Source organism: Lytechinus variegatus, chromosome 2 (assembly GCF_018143015.1).
Source record: "Lytechinus variegatus isolate NC3 chromosome 2, Lvar_3.0, whole genome shotgun sequence".
Taxonomy (NCBI): domain Eukaryota; kingdom Metazoa; phylum Echinodermata; class Echinoidea; order Temnopleuroida; family Toxopneustidae; genus Lytechinus; species Lytechinus variegatus.
Genome location: NC_054741.1, coordinates 70,733,997 through 70,755,873, shown reverse-complemented (window position 1 = coordinate 70,755,873; position 21,877 = coordinate 70,733,997). Strand labels below are relative to the sequence as shown.

The 21,877-nt window shown below is 33.2% G+C and overlaps 1 protein-coding gene across 1 annotated transcript in view; it reads right to left on the bottom strand.

Annotated features, from left to right (window-relative positions):
- Positions 1-21,877, bottom strand: part of LOC121408872 — a 120,577-nt gene that overhangs the window by 15,773 nt on the left and 82,927 nt on the right. The window contains exons 88-112 of the mRNA XM_041600560.1: positions 20,603-20,722; positions 19,346-19,465; positions 19,042-19,161; positions 18,543-18,662; positions 18,236-18,355; positions 17,935-18,054; positions 17,510-17,629; positions 17,151-17,270; positions 16,492-16,611; positions 15,844-15,963; positions 15,157-15,276; positions 14,231-14,350; positions 13,427-13,546; positions 10,356-10,469; positions 9,695-9,817; positions 8,693-8,815; positions 8,150-8,266; positions 6,701-6,820; positions 5,953-6,075; positions 5,218-5,334; positions 4,661-4,777; positions 4,155-4,274; positions 2,725-2,838; positions 1,563-1,685; positions 245-361 (exon numbers count right to left, since the gene is read on the bottom strand). Of these exons, the coding sequence (XP_041456494.1) occupies positions 245-361; positions 1,563-1,685; positions 2,725-2,838; positions 4,155-4,274; positions 4,661-4,777; positions 5,218-5,334; positions 5,953-6,075; positions 6,701-6,820; positions 8,150-8,266; positions 8,693-8,815; positions 9,695-9,817; positions 10,356-10,469; positions 13,427-13,546; positions 14,231-14,350; positions 15,157-15,276; positions 15,844-15,963; positions 16,492-16,611; positions 17,151-17,270; positions 17,510-17,629; positions 17,935-18,054; positions 18,236-18,355; positions 18,543-18,662; positions 19,042-19,161; positions 19,346-19,465; positions 20,603-20,722 (2,988 nt within the window). The remainder of the gene's footprint in view (positions 1-244; positions 362-1,562; positions 1,686-2,724; positions 2,839-4,154; positions 4,275-4,660; positions 4,778-5,217; positions 5,335-5,952; positions 6,076-6,700; positions 6,821-8,149; positions 8,267-8,692; positions 8,816-9,694; positions 9,818-10,355; positions 10,470-13,426; positions 13,547-14,230; positions 14,351-15,156; positions 15,277-15,843; positions 15,964-16,491; positions 16,612-17,150; positions 17,271-17,509; positions 17,630-17,934; positions 18,055-18,235; positions 18,356-18,542; positions 18,663-19,041; positions 19,162-19,345; positions 19,466-20,602; positions 20,723-21,877) is intronic.

Below are 21,877 nucleotides of genomic sequence, written 5' to 3'. Positions count from 1 at the left end.
TAGAAAAAAATTGTTCAGGAATTAAAAAAAATTAAGTAGGCCTAGCTTTGATGATTTAGACCTTCAAATTTTCTTTAGGCTAAAGAATTGTTTAAAGAAAACAAACTGCTTATATTGTCTAAGATTAAAATGTAAATTAACAGGATTTACATCGCATTTTAGCAAAATAATTCTTTTCAGTTTGTTAGCCATAATTACAATTCTTAGTCTGCACATGTGTGAATAACATAATTCATTTTCATACCAATTTCACATCTGTCTCCTGAATAGCCTCCAGTAAGTGAACAATCACATTCATAGCTGGTGAAACGGTTCAGGCATTGACCACGAAGACATGGACCAGATAAACATGGGTTGGGTGCTGAAAAGCAGAGACAGATGGGGATAAGATTGGGTAATTATGCTTTAATTTCACTACTGAACTCGGTTTTAAAGCTTGTGTATAGTTTTGGTAAATCCACCAAAATGCACCTATCACTATTCCAATTCATTGCTAGCTAATATGAATGGATATACCCTATAACAGTTATGATGTGGAGGATATGAAATAAAAATGTGTTTTACAGGATAAATTTTGCAATTTTACATGGAAATTTAACTTGATCGGGTCACCCGATCAAATTAAAATATCTGTGTGTTTTTGTCTTTCAATTAAATCCTATTCCAAATCATGGAATGGGCTGAAACTTTCAAGATATGTTCTTTGTCTGTAACTTTTGGATATCTAATCACTAAATTTATAAGATAAGTGCTTGAATGCCCATTTTTTTAAATTTAAAACAAGCATCGCCGAGAGAGGGCGCTATATATCCAAGATTTGAATATTTGAAATTTTCTCAGAGAAGTGCAGTTGGAAAAATATCTAACGGTCTCTACGCTTCAGTAAGACTGTCATATTAGATGATATTCGATTATCAATCACATTATTGACCCTTTACCAAAGCTATACACAGGCTTTAAGATGATTCAATAACGTATTAATAAAGGATAAGACGTTTTAGACAGGAGAGCTAATATTCATTAGAATATGGAAGTGAACACTGCTGGTAGTGGAATTGTTCCTTTGCTTCTATGTTGTGATTTCAATACTGATATGTGTGGAGAACAAGGATAATTTTTTATTTAGACCCTACTCAAAACTTGCCTTTCTTAAAAAACGAGAATTGCTTAATTTTCTATTCTAAGTATCAACAGATGGAATATGATATGCTACAATCGAAGAAAAACCAAAATACGTGATACAAAGCTGCGATTCATACGTGGTTCATATTTTGTATATCTTATAATTTCAAAATTATTTGACTTGAAATATTCAATATGAAATTGAGAGAAAACGATTGAACAGGCCCAAGGTGTGATTCAACATCCCTTGGAAAATCCTTTAAAAAATATGCTCATATAAACAGGAAAATTAGAAACAGAAAATTTGGGAAAACTCTGCATTGAGTACTTAATTTCGACTTTCATTTTGAAAGCTCAAATGAAACCATTTTCCTTACATATAGATGCTAAACGGAATTCAGAATCAAAGAGATACAAATCCAAGATCATTATCTACTTACCAACTTCACATGTAACACCAGTGTAACCTAATGGAGACGTGCTACAATCACACGAATATGATGTCCCAAATGTGTTACAAGAACCTCCATTTTTACAAGGATTTGACAGGCATGGACTGGGTGCTAAAATGGGGAGAAAAATAAACATTTCATGTTCGTATTGCACCACAAGAAACAGGTCTCTTTTTTCAATTTAAAGAATTAATTGAATCAGAAAGTTGTTTTCATTAATGTCCTGTTAACAAATTTACACAATAATCAGCTCTATTTTTCTTTCAAATCAGACAAAGGGAAATAAATTTTATTTGGAAAATAAAATTGATTACTTTAAACATTAGTGATCATCCTGTCTCATTTTGGGGAGATTACTACCATTAGACAAGAATAAGGGAATAACTTCATATCAAAGATGTAATTGTTAAAATCTCATTACAGCAAAATCTTCATTTGATTTATTTTAAATGAACTCTCTTTGAAGCCCAGTATCGAAAAGAACTACATCCCTCAATATTTCACAATGGCCATGTCATAATTTTCCTTACATTTTTAAATATATTTTTAAATAAAAAATATAGAGTTGTAACCATGACATTTCTACAATAAACAAAAATATCAAAACAAAATGCTCTTATAGTAAGACAATTTATTCAATATATAAAAAGATACCCATTATCGAGAACCTACCTATTCACATGATATGCTAAGATATTGAGATAGTGATCAGTGCATATGACATGTGATAACATTTGAAAATATTGCATGATCGTAATTGCTAATACTTGACACTTCCTACATGTGTGGGAATAATGAAACCATTTGTGACTCTCGTGTTTCTCTCCTTTCATATTACTTCCTGTTACTGTTGGGCAATTCTATAAAATATATACGTCTGACCCCTTATATGTGGGTAACTACATGAAATTTTCTGTCTCTGATTTTATGTTCTTTGACAGTCTGTAATGCTATCAAAGGACCATGACTGGCAAGTTTATGAAGTGGAGTAAGAATTGAGAAAAATGGGGGTCGGACGTACAAAAGGATGAATATTTTATGTAATTGCCCTATTGCGGATTTATGCTAGCGTGTAAATAATGAAAGAAAGCAGTGAAAAACAATCCCTCATGCAACAATCTCCATTGCACTCTGATGCTGCAATACTTACGCTCTGAACACGTCAATCCAGTGTAACCGTTGATACATTGACAAGTGAAATAGCTGATGAAGTTGCTGCATATTCCATTCCCACCACATGGATTCGAATCACATACATTGGGAGCTACATTGAAGCAGGTCAATAGGAGGGACACACAAACATTCATGCAAAATGAATAAAAGCATGGATGCATAAGGAAACATGAATCGATATATATAAATTATTGCTAAAAGTGCTAATAACAAAGAATATTGCAAATCAATAGAATAATCGTAATTTATAGGTGATACTAAATGCTCTGTATTTTCTTGTCTGCCTCGACTAAAGCAAGAGAATTGGTGACAAAGGCTTTTGATGAATAATTGACAATTCGTATAATGAATATTCTATTTCATCTCAACTGAAATGATTTTGAAGTCATTTGGTTTTAGAAAGGACATGTAACTATGAATGGTACTTGTGTTTGTACCTAGTAGTAGATTCTTCCTTCTACTTTGATTTGAGCTGAAGCATCCCTAAGGTGGGTGCATATAAATGTATCAGTTAAATCTGAAGAACAATAAAGTAATGTTGTGAGTGAGGATGTGTGTTTGCTGCAGCACTGAATATTATATTTCCTTTCTCTGATGTAATGTAAGACATTATGGATGGCACATTGCAACATGATAATGCATAAAGCTTCTACTGAAATCAAATCAACAAAATCTTAATTTGAAGTTTACAAGAATACATTGTAAATTCAAAGTTGGTAAGTCATGAAAATGCATTACTGCTTTGGTAGAAAAGGCAACTTCCGTTCATATATTGATCCAAATTAGGTCTACAAAAAGGTGGTATTGAGATGAGAATATCTAGATATTAAACTTCATCAAAGAACCTATATTTTACTTTATATTTACATTACTCTTTGTACATAAAAATATTCATTTAGCCCGTTTTTCTTCTATCTACAACATTTTCCCTCCTTCTCGGGAGCAATGTTTGTTTTGTTCGGTTTTGGTAAGTGACTTTAAAAAGCAGGCAAAATTGTAATACACATTCATGCTTTACCAGAAGAAAACATGCATATTGAATTGGCTTTTAACTAGGTTCATTGCATTTATAGGTCACTCATAACTTATCTTTCATGCCTCTTCCTACTATTTCACTGCCTCAAATAAACATGCTTTTAAGGGAGGTTTTCATGAAAGGGGTAATTTCTCTGATTTCACCTACAATTTGCTTTTGGCCAATTACATGCAAAGTCGTCAATAGAGGAAATCACTGACAAAATGCTCCATGGAAGATCCATAAAACTATCCCATGTGATCATGCCGCAAAATGTAAAGTCATCTCAATAGAAACAAAACTCACTCGAAGTCACAATTGGTTATTAAGGACATGCTGGAGTGTAAACATTGATAACTGGTATATGACTAAATGTTATAAACTATACTCACGTGTAAAGAATTCACAAAAGTCACCACTGTAGTATACTGGACATACACATTGAAGAGAGTTAAGTCCATCAACATAGCATCCTCCACCATTTTGGCATGGGTCTGAGTCACATGGACTCGCTGAGAACAAACAAGAAATATTGTAAATACTCACATTTATTCAAGGCCTTTCTTTAGTGTTTTTTTTTATCCCACTTTGGGAATCTGCATTTCATAATCAAAATATCAGCAATCAACTTTAGCAGAATCTCAGGAAACTATTTTAATGTAAGTTGAAATGAGTTGATGTTTCATGGACACAATCTGGCATGTGAGTAAAAAAAAGTGTAACAAATCGCAAATCAAAAATTTAAAGAATAGGTCACGAACACACAAATAGTGAACACAGGTCTATGACAAATTTCCTATTGGCCAATCAAACATTTCTTTTGTAAGTTAAAACAATAGTTTTCAACTTGACATTATTTAATTCTATAAAAAAGGTTTTACGTGGTATGTATACTTACATGGTTCATATGTTCCGCAGAATTCGCCGGAAAAGTCGGGAGTACACTGGCAAGTTACCGTAAGTCCATTAGTAAGACAGGTGGCCCCGTTCAGACATGGGCTTGATGCACAACGATCTACAACCAAGGGACATTCAGCAAAACAATCAGTATCAGAAGTCTTCATTCTATTATGACTTTTCAAAAAAAAATATATCCATTTCTATTATTTGAAAGTCTATTTCATTAGTTTGTAAATACATGCTATATTTTTCATTCCTTCTTATTTTCTATTTTGTCTTTATTTTTTAAGGAATGAGAAATGAATGCTTGATTATTTAGGTACATTCAACAATGTAATCCTGGATAATTCATTCAAACACTAGTGTTATGAGTGTCACCATAGAATAAATAATCACTACTCAGAGGTTTCATTGATCTTTGAAAGTTTGGAGATCAGAGACTTTACTTTGATTATATTGAATGTCATATAAAATTTTATGGTGATTTGGTGATGAAAATGGTGTAGGATGAATGGGAATGATGAATATTAAGATAACTGGCAGGTTCTAAATTACCTTCGACCTCATTGCAAGTGTTGCCCACATATCCGACTGGGCATATGCAGAAGAAATCAACGTTCGTTGAGCTGACGAAACACTGTCCACGAACGCATGGATTATTTGAGCATGGGTCTGAGAATGTAGGTGACATGCAAAACATACACAACATGCAGAATATGAAGTGATACAAAACGAGTATATAAAATAAAACATGCATCAACTTTCTACCATATGTACTCAATTTACTGAGGCAAATATAAAATCTCACCACTTCAGTTTGTAATACATAACTTTCTTTTATTCTTTTTATCAAAATTTTACAATCGCAAATATGATGGGTTATGTTCTAGAAAAATAGATAACAATCAACATGCTCAAAACATATTAAAGCATATTTATGTGTATTTATGGAAATCCAGTAATAGCATTTTGGTGAGTAAAAAAGTAATTCACATTTTGCATTATATCTCAAATAAAAGTTGATTAAATGTGGAAAATAATTACTGTTCCATACAATATCCCAATCTACCATGTGACAACTCCTAATTGTTATTTGGTGTAATCTCTTAACTCAGCATTATGCAACACAAAATGTACGATAAAGTTAGTGATTTGATATATCTATGAGAAAACCATAAGTAGCCCTGAAATGCCAAATTAATTGCAGTTTTTGTGACAATGCAAATATAAATCTATACTTTCCATAAATACTTTGATAAGAGTATCAATTTGACTCCAGATTGTACGCACCTACAAACTCGCAGTTTTCTCCCAGGAATCCTGGGACACAATTACACTGGTAATCAGTGGACTGGCCTAAGACCACCGAGCAGGCTGCTCCATTCTGGCAGGGGTTTGGATTGCACGGAGACACTGTACATGAACAAATGTGACAGGCATGCTTTACAACACTGAATACTAACACAGATAAACCTTCCTATTATCAAGGACGGGGTTTTCTCACAATATAAATACAAAACAACACCATATGCAAATCCATTTTTAAAGTCACAAAATTTTTTAGTTACATTGTTTTTAAATGCAATATGGATAGGGGGTTTTACAACTTTTATATTAATGAACACCAATTTTCATGTGGTTGGTGGGTCATAAGTATATTATTGTAAATTTGTTGAGACAATTATAAATAGGAAACGTATACCTTATAGTACCCGATAAAGCTTAGAAGGAAGTCTAAAACATGAGATGCATTTTATTTTGTTACTGGTTCCTACCTTTCCATAAGGGCATTTAAAATCCCAGCAAACTATGATTTTGACAACATGCATCATGCCAATATTTATATAAAAATATCGTACAACAATTTTAAGAAAATAAATCTAAAACATTCATGCGTTAGAATTACACACTGCATGCTTATAAGCAACGACATATTTCTTTGAAAGTCATTCATACAAATCTCTCCTCGTGCCACATATTTTTCATATTATCCTGTTGATAAAATACTGACACTAAGTGGCACATTTTCTTTACTTACTGTATTCGCAGTTTTGCCCCTCATAGTTGGGTGGGCATTGACAGTAGTAATCACTACTGCCTCCATGAAGCTGGAAGCACACTCCGCCATTAGAACATGGACTTGGACTACATGGACTCACTACAAGAGTTCAAGCACGCAAGCAAGCAAGTGGGTGAAAAGCAAAGGTGAGATACATTGAAAGATAAAGAATACACCTCAAGAAATGGGAATGAGGGTGCTTAAAGGGATTTGGTAACTTTGAAGTTTCTTTGCTGAATTCATGACCATCTGTAACGATGCATATAGGATTAGATAATTACAGCCAAGAATATGGAATTCAAAAGGATTGTCAAACACCCTTCAAGAAGAAAATATACATGTATACTTGAACAAGAGAAAATAATTGACTCCGAAAGATAATGCAGTTTACTCCAGATGAAGCTCACCCAATTGCAGAGGAAGTGATTCAATAAGTCATAGATTGTCACTTTTGTTTACCCTGTGCATTGAAAAGCATCATACCACATATAAGCATCTAGAAATGTGTTATATTAAACTCCTGCAAAGTTACCAAACCCCTTTAACAGTGTAAAATGTGAAACCAAACCCATGTGTGAATATTTCTATAGGGGACTGGTTAAGTTGGCCTCAAGTCATAAAATCCAAAGCGGGTTAAACAAATCATAAATAGCTATTGGGCCTACAAGCACAAATTAACCAATTGGAGAGAGAGAATGAAAGAGATTTGCCCATTCTGGAAAATAAAACTTTCGCCAATCACAAAGAAACAACTTTCTTTCCCTATCCAAAATGACACTTTGATAGGGAAAACACTATTATATAGAGGACACCTGTATTTTCAATGACCTAATAGGGAGTTGAAAAGTGAATCCTAAAAGTAATGAATACTCCCGATCATTTTTTCCATCATTTCGGATGTATCATTGATGCAAATGAGCCACAAAAATGAAGATAATAGATATTTATTGCACTTCGAGCAAATTGTTAGGATAATGAAATTTCATGAATGTATACTATCTAAGTACACTATACAATATTCAATTAATTATAAATTACATTGTAACATATATGCAACTATTTATTAGTTCAGGATATGAGAGAACACTACAGAACACATCAATTTCATGTAATGCATAGAAAAAAGAAGCCCATAACCGGATCGCATAAGGATGGCATTTTCACCTCACCATTAACAGCAAAATACACTGCAATAATGTTAAACTTTTTCATTTGGGACAAAATACATTGGTTTCTCAAACAACCCACTTCTGTGCATGAAAACTAAGGAGGCCTTTATGTTTACCAGCAACCAACTAAAATGCATGTGTATTTAATTTTGAAGCGGTTTCATCTATAAGATATACGTGAACTTTGTGTGAACGGCAGTTTCGTGCACTGAAAAGGGGTGATACATAATATATAAATATTCTAGTTGCAGTATTTTACCAATGTTTTCGCAGTTCGTTCCTGTGAAGCCATCAGGACAGGTACATACATAATTTCCCGATAGTGTACTTGAGCAGAACCCACCATTGTTACACGGGTTAGGTAGACATGGGTTCACTGAAAAGATAGAATAATCAATTGCCATAGCAAAGCAGCTTCTAAAAAGCAAAGATTAATAAAGCTTCAAGCTAAGCAAGTGTATCACTAAATATTTCTTTAAAGTCCTATGACACTAAAAACTTTGAAAGCATTCGTAAAAACAGTTTGATAAAATAAATCCATAAAAAATGTCAGACTGTCGGCAGTTGTTACACATTGTGCATTAGCCGAACAGGATTAAAGGTAAAACTACTATAAAAGACATGTTAACCGAAAAATTATCGAGTTAAGTTGATAATATAATTAGTACGAGATCTTTAACAAAATAAATCCTAATTGCGTTATTTGCAATTTATTATTATAAGGAATCAAATTGCTAAAAACAGTATTCTTAAAGTATAAATCAAGCATTATTTAAAGACACTAGACACAGTATGGACCTACCTGCATTTAGGCAGTTTGTTCCGATGAAACCGGGTGCACAAACACAGGTATACCCTGACCTATCACTGAGAGTTAGACAAGTTGCACCATTGAAACATGGTGAACTGGAGCAGGGCTCGAACACTAAAAAAAGGTAACAAATTTGTGTTATATCAGATAAAAGAGGTAGAGAAAAGCATTAAAAAGAATTTCTTTCAGAATGTACATGAATGAATGAATAGATAATAGGTAAAATAAAAAGGGAATATATGATCTATATGTTTGAATGTTTGAATATGGCAAGAAGCAAAGAAGGTGAATGTACAATAAGTAGGCCTCTATACGAATAAATTTAAATATGACTTTAAGAAAATCAATACTTTTACTATTGAGAAATTTTCAAAAATACATATCCGTTATCTATCATTTTTCAAAGAATTCAACGAAACCTGACTAAATTATACATGACTAACTGTACGGTATTCTCATTATTCTGTTAGTATCTTACTGAAATTGGCTTATTTAGATTTTCTAAGAGTCTGTGGTTTTTTTTTAATACAGACGCACGATCTACAATAATAAATTGAAGAAAAAAAAACGTTGAAGGTACTATAGGTACATAAGTTAGGTACTATAAGGTACATTTGTTAGAATTCGTCATATCATACCTTATCATCTTGTACCCGATTGATAGATAAGCTTGTTTACAAATAGGAGTAGATCCACTTTAACTCGAGATATTAATTGCCTGGTTCAGCATAGATGTAAACAATAAATGCTCACTTTATTTACAGAATAATAAGCAAATTATAGGCTTTGTGATTGGTTGAATATCTATAACGTGATAAGTGTAATTCAAGTGCACAGGCATGCGCTACGTGTATATTTCTGTTATCTATGGTATATATTTATATGGTTCTATCATCTAGTACTACAAATCAATTCTCGTCAAAGTGGACCTAGACGTCCCTTTTGGAAACAAAAGCTCTTTAATTAGAACCAGGGAAGGTTAGTAAATCATACCCTCAAATTCACAGTTGGTTCCAGTGAATCCTGCATTACATATACAGAGGTAACCGTTTCCTGATCCTGCAGTAAAGCAGACTCCATTTGCACAAGGAGACGAAGCGCAGCCATCAGGGAAGACTTCAAGACAGACAAAGTTCACAAATTGCAATCAACTTTCAAAACTTATTTAGTAATTTAATGTTTCATCCCCTTGGTAACGAGGAATTCTATGAAAATGCGTTTTTTTTTTGTAGTAAAATCATTTGACCATAATACCAACCCTGTTGCATAAACATTATCATCAATCACTTTGTTATCAGTTGTGACTACCATGGTGCCATTGCTAAAACAGCCAATCAAAATCAGGGCTTTCATGATGGCTGATAAAATAGCAAAGTTATTCCATGTTTAATTATTTATAGACCCGGGTATGAGGTTCGATAAAAACTTAGGTTCGGAATGTCTGTTGATAATATGGATTGTTAAAGAATTAACCCACACCAATATACAATTACATATCTAACCTCCACCTGTGTACACAGTAAGCATATAATACAATATTGTCTTGGCGCTATTTGTTAATGATACATTTAGATAATAAAACCCTCATCCTTCGTACATATGCCAAAAATTACCTGATTCTTGATAAATCATCTTAATATGTCTGAATACTTACCGACTGTTTCGCAATTCGTTCCTGTAAATCCAGACGGGCAGTTGCATGAATAGCTGCCATCATTTTGGTTTGAACAAGCCCCATTCACACAAGGGTTGGAATTGCAGGCAAACACTGTAAAAAGAAAGAGAATGTGCTTACATACAATTTCAAGGGAAGGATGATATATGAGATTTGGGTAACATGAAAATATTGATTATTTCTTTATTAAGCTCATTGATTTATTTTATTACAAATCTGTGTTTTTCTCATTAAAAACTGACTAGGTAATGTTTATTAATTTCATCGGAAAAGTAAGGTTTTAAAATGATTTCAACATAACTAATGTTCTACGAGTCTTTAATATAGTATAAGAAAGTTGACTGATAAAGTTTGTTATAATTATTACGAAATAATGATATATTGTTTTGAATGGCTGGAAGGTATATATAACAATAATGACAATAATACATATGACTTATAATGAGCCATATCCACTCTGGAGAGAGCTAAAGGTGCATTAAGAAATTAAGAAGTTAAAATAAAGATTTCAAGAATATTTTTGAAAGATTCGACACAATTTTCGATGTCTTCAGGAAGTTTTTTTCTACAGTATGTGGCACGCATAAGCAAAGGATCCCCCTCACCCCCAGGTTTGTGAAACTTTTGGAACCACATATCAATATATCTATTTCATTAGAAAAACACACTTATAAAAAATATATGTATCAATATCAATATAGCAGTAATTGTATATAAATTGAAAACATTACAAGCATGATTCTTATTATGATTATCATAATGAGTGGATAGGAAAACATAATTATAATAACATACTTTGCACGAGAACAATAAAACTGATGCAGTATACCAAATAATGTATAAGAACGGATTCAAAATTAAATAAACATTTAATCTCAATTATCATTCCAGACATTATCATTGGTAATTTTTTTTTATAAATGTATTACATATCTTTAAGAGTAAAAACGCATATTTTTTTATCCACAATGGACATTTCAAAGTTTATCATTTGGGAAGCATTTTGAACAAGTTGCACACGTAAGTATTTCAACTGTTTATCAGCAAAGAAAATGGTACAAGAAATTATACTTGATTACAAGGAAATGAATTGGTACTTAGACCTTTTAATCGATACGCATTTATAAGACTTATTGAAATGGGGAAATAAAAACAGATCACACATGATTCATTATAGGTGATATACATTACATCAAATAAATCAATATAACAGTTTGTTAAACAATGAAAATTAATTTCAAAATGAAAACATGCACAATAAAATAATTTCCATTGAATATACTGTGAAAAGAAAAGGAAAAGAAAAAAGAAATATGTTGAATACTTTGGAATAGATTATTCATCAATATTGAAATGTAAACCACAAAAAAAGAATATGACAATTGTCAACATTAGTAAATGGTTAAACGGTAAAACAAGGTACAAATGAGAAAACATGATGAGAAAAGGGTGATGGTTTATAATAGTTATGTTTCCATGGTAAAGACCTAGTGAAAAGAGAAAACATTAAAGAGGGTTAGTACACTGTCATATCATCATAAATCATGCAGTTAGTAGTATTACTGAATTATCTTAATACCTTACTTTATATATAATATGACAACAGCATTACATTCAAGATAATTTATTTCAAAATCATGATTGTATCATTTTCCCTACACAACCAGGTATCATTCTGTTAATAATAGTAAGAATGATAATGCCATGAAATGACACGATTCAAAGTAGTATATAAAAAAAGATCTGAACAAGATGAAACTTTGATATCATACATATCAGGATAGAGGGATGATGAGAGCTCAAAATTGTACATTTCCACTCTTATGATAAAGATAAATCAATTTGAATCTATATCTCACTAAAAAGTATTAATCCGTTTGATATTATATTAGAACATGCCATGCATTTTATCTTCCACACCACTTTATTTCAGCCAATTTACAATTATGTCCCATTACATTGAAATCAACAAACACAAATATTTTGTTTCATTTGGTTTCTCAAGTCAAGATAAGACGCAACGTGTTTTTAAATTTGTATTTTCATTCTTTGCTTTATAAAGCTAGAATTTAAAATTTTCCGTTAAATTTATTTTTAGCAGTGAATCTTAATGTGCATATATATATATATATAAACCTCAAGTGCAATATTTTATAGTAGTCCTATGTTACCTTTTAAAGATCTTTGATAATTCAGTTTCATGGCATAATGGGTTAGGATTATGATTAGGGTGGGATGTGACGATGATTGTTTAAAGTGGGAATCTTAAGACCATGTCCCTGTTTCATAAAGATAACAACTATAGTAACTACCATGAAAATTATGATTTTGATTGGCTGCATAGCCACGTTACCATGGTGGTCACCATTATGCTATACTGTCAATAATGAATGCCAAAATTCAAAGAAAATACCACTGTCCAATTGAATCTAGGGTCGCAGTAGCTTATAACAAGAACTTGTAGCATGGTATCGATAATGATCTTTACAAGACAGGGCATGGATCCATAGTCAGAATAAATAAGAAGTATCACTTCTTGAAAATCAGTCTCGAATTCAGGTTAGAGAGTTTGTTAATGCATTTTGGGTCATGGATATATTCACTGAATTTAAATCTCAAGCTTCAGGACTTTGGATCCAACACAGAGACAACATAATTTTGAAAGCTATCAAATGGATAATTTCCTGACTGAAAATGAAGTTCGAGATTCAAATCCCACTGCAGCACCGAATGATGTATATGACAGCAGGAACCAAAGTTGACTTAATCATTAAAAAAATCCTCTGAAAGTACAGAAACAATATCATTCTATTGTGGCATCATACTAGAGCATTGTCATGCATGTCAGTATTAGCATACAAGAGTGTTCCTGTATGTTAGATAAGTTTGTGTTTACTTTTATGAGGACAAGGAAAGGGACCCATTTAAAATAGAGATATATTCAATTCTCAAAGCTGATTCTTATGACCTTTTAGATTGATAAAATATGTAATTGAACTGATAGTGGGTATATCAGGGAATATGAGTTCTAGATGTTAGATAAGACTTACCTCGCGTCTCGCAGCGAGTTCCTGTAAATCCTTGAAGGCAGTTGCAGCTGTATCCGACACCGGAAGTAAATTCCTGACAGGCTGCTCCATTGAGACAGGGTAAGGATGCACAAGCAGATACTGTAGATATTGGAAGAAACAATGAAAATTTAATACAAAAGTTATTATAACATCTTAACAAGTATGATCTCTTTTAAAAAGTATGATCGTTTTTACAAGTTTGATTTGATCACAGAATCACACGTTTCTTCTCTCTGTTTTATTTCAAGTATTAGGACTAAATGGCTGTAAATATGTATATTATCAAAATAATTGATAGAAATGTCCTAAAATTTATCTACAAAGTAACATTAATAAAATCATTATTTCAAAACAATTTTTTCTTTCATATGTCCTCTTCTGAATGTCTATTACATCATAGAACTATACATATACATTTAAAAGACAAAGAATCGCAATAGAATTACGATACAAGCGCATTTCCTTCTCCACAAACGCCGAAGATGCGCACCGAAGAAGCGGTGGTAGCAGCAAAAGCAGTAGCAGCGGCAATAACAAATTGACCACAATATTAACAAACAAAAAAACAAATGTAGAGTATACAGCGCTAAAGCTCATAGATCTAAGGCGAGCTTGAGGTGGAAAACACTGTTTAAAATTGCACAAAGGATACATACCAACATCTTTACAATACAAAACAATATCACGGGTAAGACTATACAAAGACTGGGGGCATGTTTCCAGAAAAAATTTGTTTGATTGTAATTCTTCCTGCAAAGATGCCCAGAAATATGAATCATGTACCTGTACTTTCACAGTTGTCACCGGTGAAAGGAAAAGGACAGACACAAGAATATCCGAAGCTATCTTCGAATTCTACACAACCTCCCCCATTCATACAGGGAGATGATAAGCATGCAAAGTCTAGGAGGAAATAAAGAAAAATTAGATTAGATGACAGGTTGTTAGAGTTTTTATCGAAAGACAGAATTTTCATCTAAAGCTCTAATGCTAGTGCTAGTGCGCATGTGCAAACACTTTTTTTCCATAAAATGAATAGGAATTACAATGCTCACCTTAAATGTAGGTTCATTTCATGCAAGTTAAAATGTGTTATAAAGTTGCATTTCTCTTGGGAAAGAGTTTAATGCCTGTTTCCATAGTTTAGAATACTTCTTTGGAATACTAAATGGAAACCTAGAGTGTAAAAATGTCATTAAAATGAATACATAATCAAGTTGTACTCTGATGGAATTGAAAAAATAGATTAATATACTATCAGATTTTAAAACAATTATGAACAATGAACAAACAAATAAGGGGAAGGTTTGTTTTCATAATAAACCAACAACATATAACATATCATTGAAAATTCAAAGGAAAATAAGTTATTGAAACTTCGTTCTCACGAGTACCTCTATATTTACAGCTATCACAAGCGGAGCCCGATCGGGCATGAGTAGGTGAAAGACAACAACCAAATGCAATGGCAATCTCTTTGTTATCAGAGCACTATATGAAATTGGATGATGTCGGTGGTAATGGTATCCAAAAAGATCCAAAATGTGTTTTACCCATAGTTTCCTTTATAATGCTCCAGTCCGTAGTGCCCAACTATCGACTTTTACAATAGTGAAATTTCCTATAAATTACAATTACTTCTCAATGAAGTGACTTTATTAAATAATCTGTGACATATGAAAAAATATTTTTTCATTCATGATTGATACCTCTACTTTCACAATTTACTCCTGTAAATCCGAGTGCACAGGTGCATGTGTATTGAGAACTGTTCGTGGATTCTGAGCAAGATCCTCCATTTAAACAGGGTGATGATGAGCATGCAGGCGCTGTAGAGAAAGGGAGTATCAGACTGGTGTTGTTAGTCAATTGAAAATAAAATTTAATCAGCACTGACGAGGAATGAATAGTTAGACACACCAACATTTTAGAATTAGGTTGATAGCTTTATAATGGTATCAACCTGCCTCCAGTTTTAATTTTAAGGGAATACAACTGATTCAAGTTTTATTAGTACTCACTTCGTAGACATTGTAATGTGAATTGTCAGAAAGAGCATCATAAAACTGGAATATTAAAATGGCGATATCGGTCAAAAGAAAGAATTTCAATTGAAAGAGCATTGAATGGCTAGATGCACTAATGCCTCCAGAGGTTTCGAGTTTTTCATTAACATGTAGAATGATTGTTTCAACTTATATTAATACTTTAGAAGAAAATGAATCTTCCGTGCAATCATGTTTTGTTGCAATTACACAAAAAAAAAAACCACTCTGAAGAAAACATGAAAATCTTGAAGATATAAGCTGTAACTACCAACTGAGTAGAGTCTTATAAATATACTGCCATACGAGTAGTCTAGAAATTCAGACCGAACCTCCACCACAAAGACTTACTGATTTCACAGTGCCGTCCTACATAATTTTCAGGACATAGACAGAAGTATGAGCCGCTGCTTCCTTGAAGCTGGAAACATTCTCCATCATTGAGACATGGACTTGGAGTACATGGACTCACTAAGGGGAGTGATTTGAAGAGGTTGATTGAATGGAGAGAAAGAGATACAGAAAGAAGGGTTGGTGAGGCAGAGAGGAGGAATATAGAGGGGGAATAGGTGGTGTTAGAGGTATGAAAGATGTGCATATCGATTAAAGTAGAATAAAAATGGACAGTGAACTAACCTGAATGGGAACACGGACACTGTGTCATGAAGCGTTTATCAATGGTTTTCATTGAAATATGTTTCACTTACTGTATTATTTTTTTTAAGTTTAATTGGCTGAGGGAAAATACCTCAGTAATAATCACTGGCAAGAAACTGAATAAAATGCTTCTCCCGTAAACCCTAGCTTTTTAAGAGTTTAGATTCATAGAGTAAAAGTGGTAGGTTCTAGAATAAAAACTGTGATGTCTATCTTCATAGAAAGTGTAAATTATACGATGAAACATGCACTCCGACATACAAAAGGATATCTAATAATAGCATATGAAAATAAGTGTTATACAACTGGTAGTGGTTATGAAAACTAGCGCATCTACTATACCTCTGTGTTGACAATTATCTCCATAAAACTCCTCAGGACAGGAGCAAACGTATCCAAATTTTTCAAAGAAATCTGCACAACTTCCGCCATTTAAGCAGGGAGATGACGAGCATGCAAACACTACAAAGTAAAGATTTGAAAATATGGGTGAAAGAAACAGATATTATAGACATGAATGCTTGCTGAAGATTAACTTTCTATTCAAAATTAAGTGCTTCTTTTCAAGCAGTTAAGAAAATTGGAAATAGAAACTGGAAGATTAGAATAGTAGGGTACAGTTTAATAAGGAGGATGCACGGAATTGCACAAAGAAGTCAAAGAAGAGGGTAAAGGGGGATTTCTGCAGGTGTGATGCAAATCAGACCGTAAATATGATATTCAAGTGGTCCAAGGCTGATTTATAACTTGATACTCCTATACTGCACCTCCTCTTCCAACCTGTACGACTACTACTACTACTTCTACTGATGCTGCGGTTACTACTACTACTACTACTACTACTGTTACTAATACTTCTGTTGTTAAAATGACATGTTTTTAATTCAAACAAAACTTGAAGGATGCACAAGATAAAATGATGGGTGGAACATGATATACAAATTGCAAAAGTTATTTTTTTTAGTAAGTCCTATGTATATGCCTTATCATTCCATCAGTACCTCTGTTTTCACAGACAGTTCCAGCAAAACCTTCAGAACAGGAACAATTGAATCCAAAGCCTTCAAGACGTTCTGAGCAATTGCCACCATTTTCACAAGGGTCAGACGAACATGCAAAAACTAACACACAAAGGATTAATCAGTGGTGATAAATGTAACAGACATGACCAAGAGAAGATAATTTGAAGCGATTATTTAGTGAATAGCAAAGTGTAATACGAAATACTCAGAATTCATTTTGAATTCAAGAGTTATGAAAATAATTGGCAATGTTGCAGGAAGATTCACTGTGACACGAATTACACAAAATTAGAAACGGGTGCTTATATAATGTGGAATATTTTTCTATGTAACGGTACCTCTTGTTTGACAATTATCTCCTGTAAAACCATCTGGACAGGAACAATTGTAGCCAAACTCTTCCAGATACTCAGAGCAAGTCCCACCGTTTAGACAAGGGGCAGATGAACAAGCCAAAACTTTAGACGATAGAGGAAGAAAAGTATGACATTGTAAAGAAATAAAGAAAAGTTTAACTGACCGGAATTTTTACAATTAGCAGATAGGGTAAATAACAAGAGAGGATGCATGAGTATTATTGTTCAAAATTTGGTGTGCAATACCAAGTATTTTTGCAGGATGATTTAGTAAACACGAATTAAACAACATTTGATGAAGAATTTACAAGAATTAAACAACATTTGATGAAGAATTTACAAGAAACAAGCATCTAATGATTATTAGAAACCATGTGCTGTTGTAACTTGAAAAGTTCATCATGTACCTCTAGTTTGACAATTATCTCCTGTAAAACCATCTGGACAGGAACAATTGTAGCCGAAGTCTTCCAGATATTCAGAGCAAGTTCCACCATTTAGACAAGGAGCAGATGAACAAGCCAACACTACAGGAAACGATTAGATTAGTAATGAAATGTTAAGACATATAATACCAATCTGGAACATTATCTTACTTTTTGGGATGAACTTTCGAAAACGTTCTTTTACAGATAACAATTACACAATGCTACAAAAACACACACAAATGTTGAAACGCGTACTATACGAATAGAAATTTTCATGTACCTCTGGTTTGACAGTTATCGCCAGTAAAACCATCTGGACAGGAACAATTGTAGCCAAAGTCTTCCAGATATTCAGAGCACGTTCCACCATTTAGACAAGGAGATGATGAACAAGCCAACACTACAGGAAACGATTAGATTAGTAATGAAACGTTAAGACATATAATACCAATCTGGAACATTATCTTACTTTTTGGGATGAACTTTCGAAAATGTTTTTTTACAGATAACAATTACACTATGCTACAAACACACACACAAATGTTGATAAAGAAACTCGTACTATACGGATAGAAATTTTCATGTACCTCTGGTTTGACAGTTATCGCCAGTAAAACCATCTGGACAGGAACAATTGTAGCCAAAGTCTTCCAGATATTCAGAGCAAGTTCCACCGTTCAGACAAGGAGATGATAAACAAGCCAACACTACAGGAAACGATTTGATTAGTAATGAAATGTTAAGGCATGTATAACATGAATCGTAAATATCATATTATTTAGACAAGGAATTGACAAACATCAACAACTTTGGACAAAAGTTGTAGAAAAGTATCACACGTTAAAAGTTAAAGAAAGGTTAGACCAACCGGAATTTTTAGAACAAGAAGATAGTACATATAGCAAGAGAGGATGCAGAATTGATATTGCTCAAAGTTAGGCATACGATACAAATTATTTTTTGCAGGGTGATTTACTTTAACACGAATTACACAAAATAAGATGAAGAAATTACAAGAAACAATCGTTTAATGGACGTATCTTGGAGACGGGGTGCTGATGCTAAGTTGAATATTTTTCTATGTACCTCTTGTTTGACAGTTATCTCCTGTAAAACCATCTGGGCAGGAACAATTGTAGCCGAACTCTTCCAGATATTCAGAGCAAGTTCCACCATTTAGACAAGGAGCAGATGAACAAGCGAACACTATAGGAAACGATTAGATTAGTAGTGAAATGTTAAGACATATAATGCTAATCTGAAATATTATTATACTTATGGGATGGACTTTTAAAAAACATTATCCAGAAAACAAATACACAGTGCTACAAAAAGTTAAAACAAATGTTGTTAAGAAACTTGTACTATACAAATTGAAATTTGCATGTACCTCTCGTTTGACAGTTATCTCCTGTAAAACCATCTGGACAGGAACAATTGTAGCCGAACCCTTCCAGATATTCAGAGCAAGTTCCACCATTTAGACAAGGGGCAGATGAACAAGCCAACACTGCAGGAAATGATTAGATTAGTAAAACGATTTGATAAGTAACAAGACTTTGAAATATCATTACATTTTTGGATGGACTTTTCCAATCCTTTTATTCAGATAACAATTACACAATGCCACACAAACACACATAAAAGATTGTAGTTACAGAAACTTGTACAATACGGATAGAAATTTGCATGGACCTCTCGTTTGACATTTATTGCCAGCAAAACTATCATACTTTTGAGCAGGTTTCTCCATTTAGACAAGAAATTGACAAACATCAAAAGATTTAGACAAAAGTTGTAGAAAAGTATCAAATGTTAAGAATTAAAGAAAAGTTAGACCAACCGGAAATATAGAATTAGAAGATAGTACATATAGCAAGAGAGGATGCAGAATTAATATTGCTCAAAAGGAGGCATACGATACAAAGTATTTTTGCAGGATGATTTACTTTAACACGAATTACACAAAATAAGATGAAGAAATTACAAGAAACAATCATTTAATGGACGTATCTTGGAGACGGGGTGCTGATGTGATGTTAAATATTTTTCTATGTACCTCTTGTTTGACAATTATCTCCTGTAAAACCATCTGGACAGGAACAATTGTAGCCAAAGCTATCCAAATATTCAGAGCAAGTTCCGTTATTTCGGCATGGGGTTGATGCGCACGCAAGCACTTTTAGAAATATTGATAATCAAAGACGGTAATTGAAAACGTTGCTAGGATCTTTTGTTTAAATGGCATGTGTTTCAATAGAAAAATAGAGAACGATAATTTGCTCGATTCATGCTAACGTAGAGTCGTTCAAGATGATTTTTAAATGAAACACGAAAAATTCATGCCAGAGAAAATTCTAACAAAGAGTAAACGATTTTAAAATCAGAGTATTGTATTTGGACAAGATAGTGATATGGTGTTAAAGCTTGTGATAAAAAGTTGTCCTATTGTATGGAACAGATAGTGAGTTAAAATATGCACCGAATCCCAGCAAATGAAACAAAATGTATTGTATTACTAAAAAAATGAAGATCTGTTTGCCAATGTGAACTTCATGTATGATTTCACTTTAGACACAGTGCGTTGATTTACAATGAAATGAATGAAAGTGAAAACTATTTCATTATGACTTATATTTGCAGGTACCTTTTGTTTGACAGTTATTTCCAGTAAAACCATTGGAACAGGAACAATTGTAGCCAAAGCCCTCCAGATATTCTGAACAAGTTCCATCATTTTGACATGGACTTGATGAACACGCCAACACTTTAAAGAAATTAAGATAAGTATCAAACGGTACAAAGACATAGGAAAGTTTGAATGACACTAACGTTTGGAAATTAGTTATCTATAAAATAGGATGCATAATTTGCATCGCTCGAGAAAAACGTGGGACGGAGTGCATACGGATTTTTTCGGTTGGGTAATATATTTATAAAGTGCGATACTTTAGTGAAAATGGTACAAGAAATTATAACCGTAGTATCCCTTAACGTGCAAAGCACACATTTCCATGCAGTTTCAAATATTAGGGGAAGGCGGGGTAAGTTGTGACACTTTTTGCTTTTTGCAAGTTAGAATTGATATGATTAATAATCTTGTCGAAATAAGTACCTTGCTTTGAAATTTCATTCTTCTGAAATATTTTCCACCTATATATAAATTTCTACCCCAACACTGAAAGTCATCGTGACCTTTGAAAAAAACGATGTCAAATGGCTCAACTTGCCCCATATATGGGGTAAGTTTGAGCCACCTTCTGGGGTAAGTTGAGCCACAAAAACTATGTACAAAATGTATGGGGGAGAACCAGCATGTCAATTTTTTTGTTTAAAGTCTTTTCACTTGCTAATTCTCTATAAATACTAACATCCTGTAAAAGGAAAAGAGCAGTCATGTAAATTTGCTCCTTTCAGCCTGCATTTCAATCGATTTTTATGGTTTGTTTGTTTTTTAAGATACATTACCACAGGAATTACCATGGCTCAACTTGCCCCATGCTGTTTGGCTCAACTTACCCCAGTCCGAACTTAGTGCGATAATTTTGTATCCACACATTTATTATGCATCCATCATATAAAAGACTATGACAAGAATGAAGATCCATACCTGGACTAATAATGTTGTTATCATGTCTTTATTATATTTAAAGACGTGTGTGTTTATAAAGCACTTATCTATTTCACACTCTTTTTTACTTTTTTGGCTGAAATTCACATTTTTCCCTCTAAAAAACTACTTTTTGTTTCAAAGTTGGAAACAATGTGGTGGGGTTAGGGGTTATGCTATGGGTCATCAATACATGACACTACCACAATGTCTGACTCATTCATTATTGGCCTGCGGCTGGTGGCTCAACTTGCCCCTATGATCAACTTACCCCGCCTTCCCCTACATATTCAAATATAATAGTTAATTTTC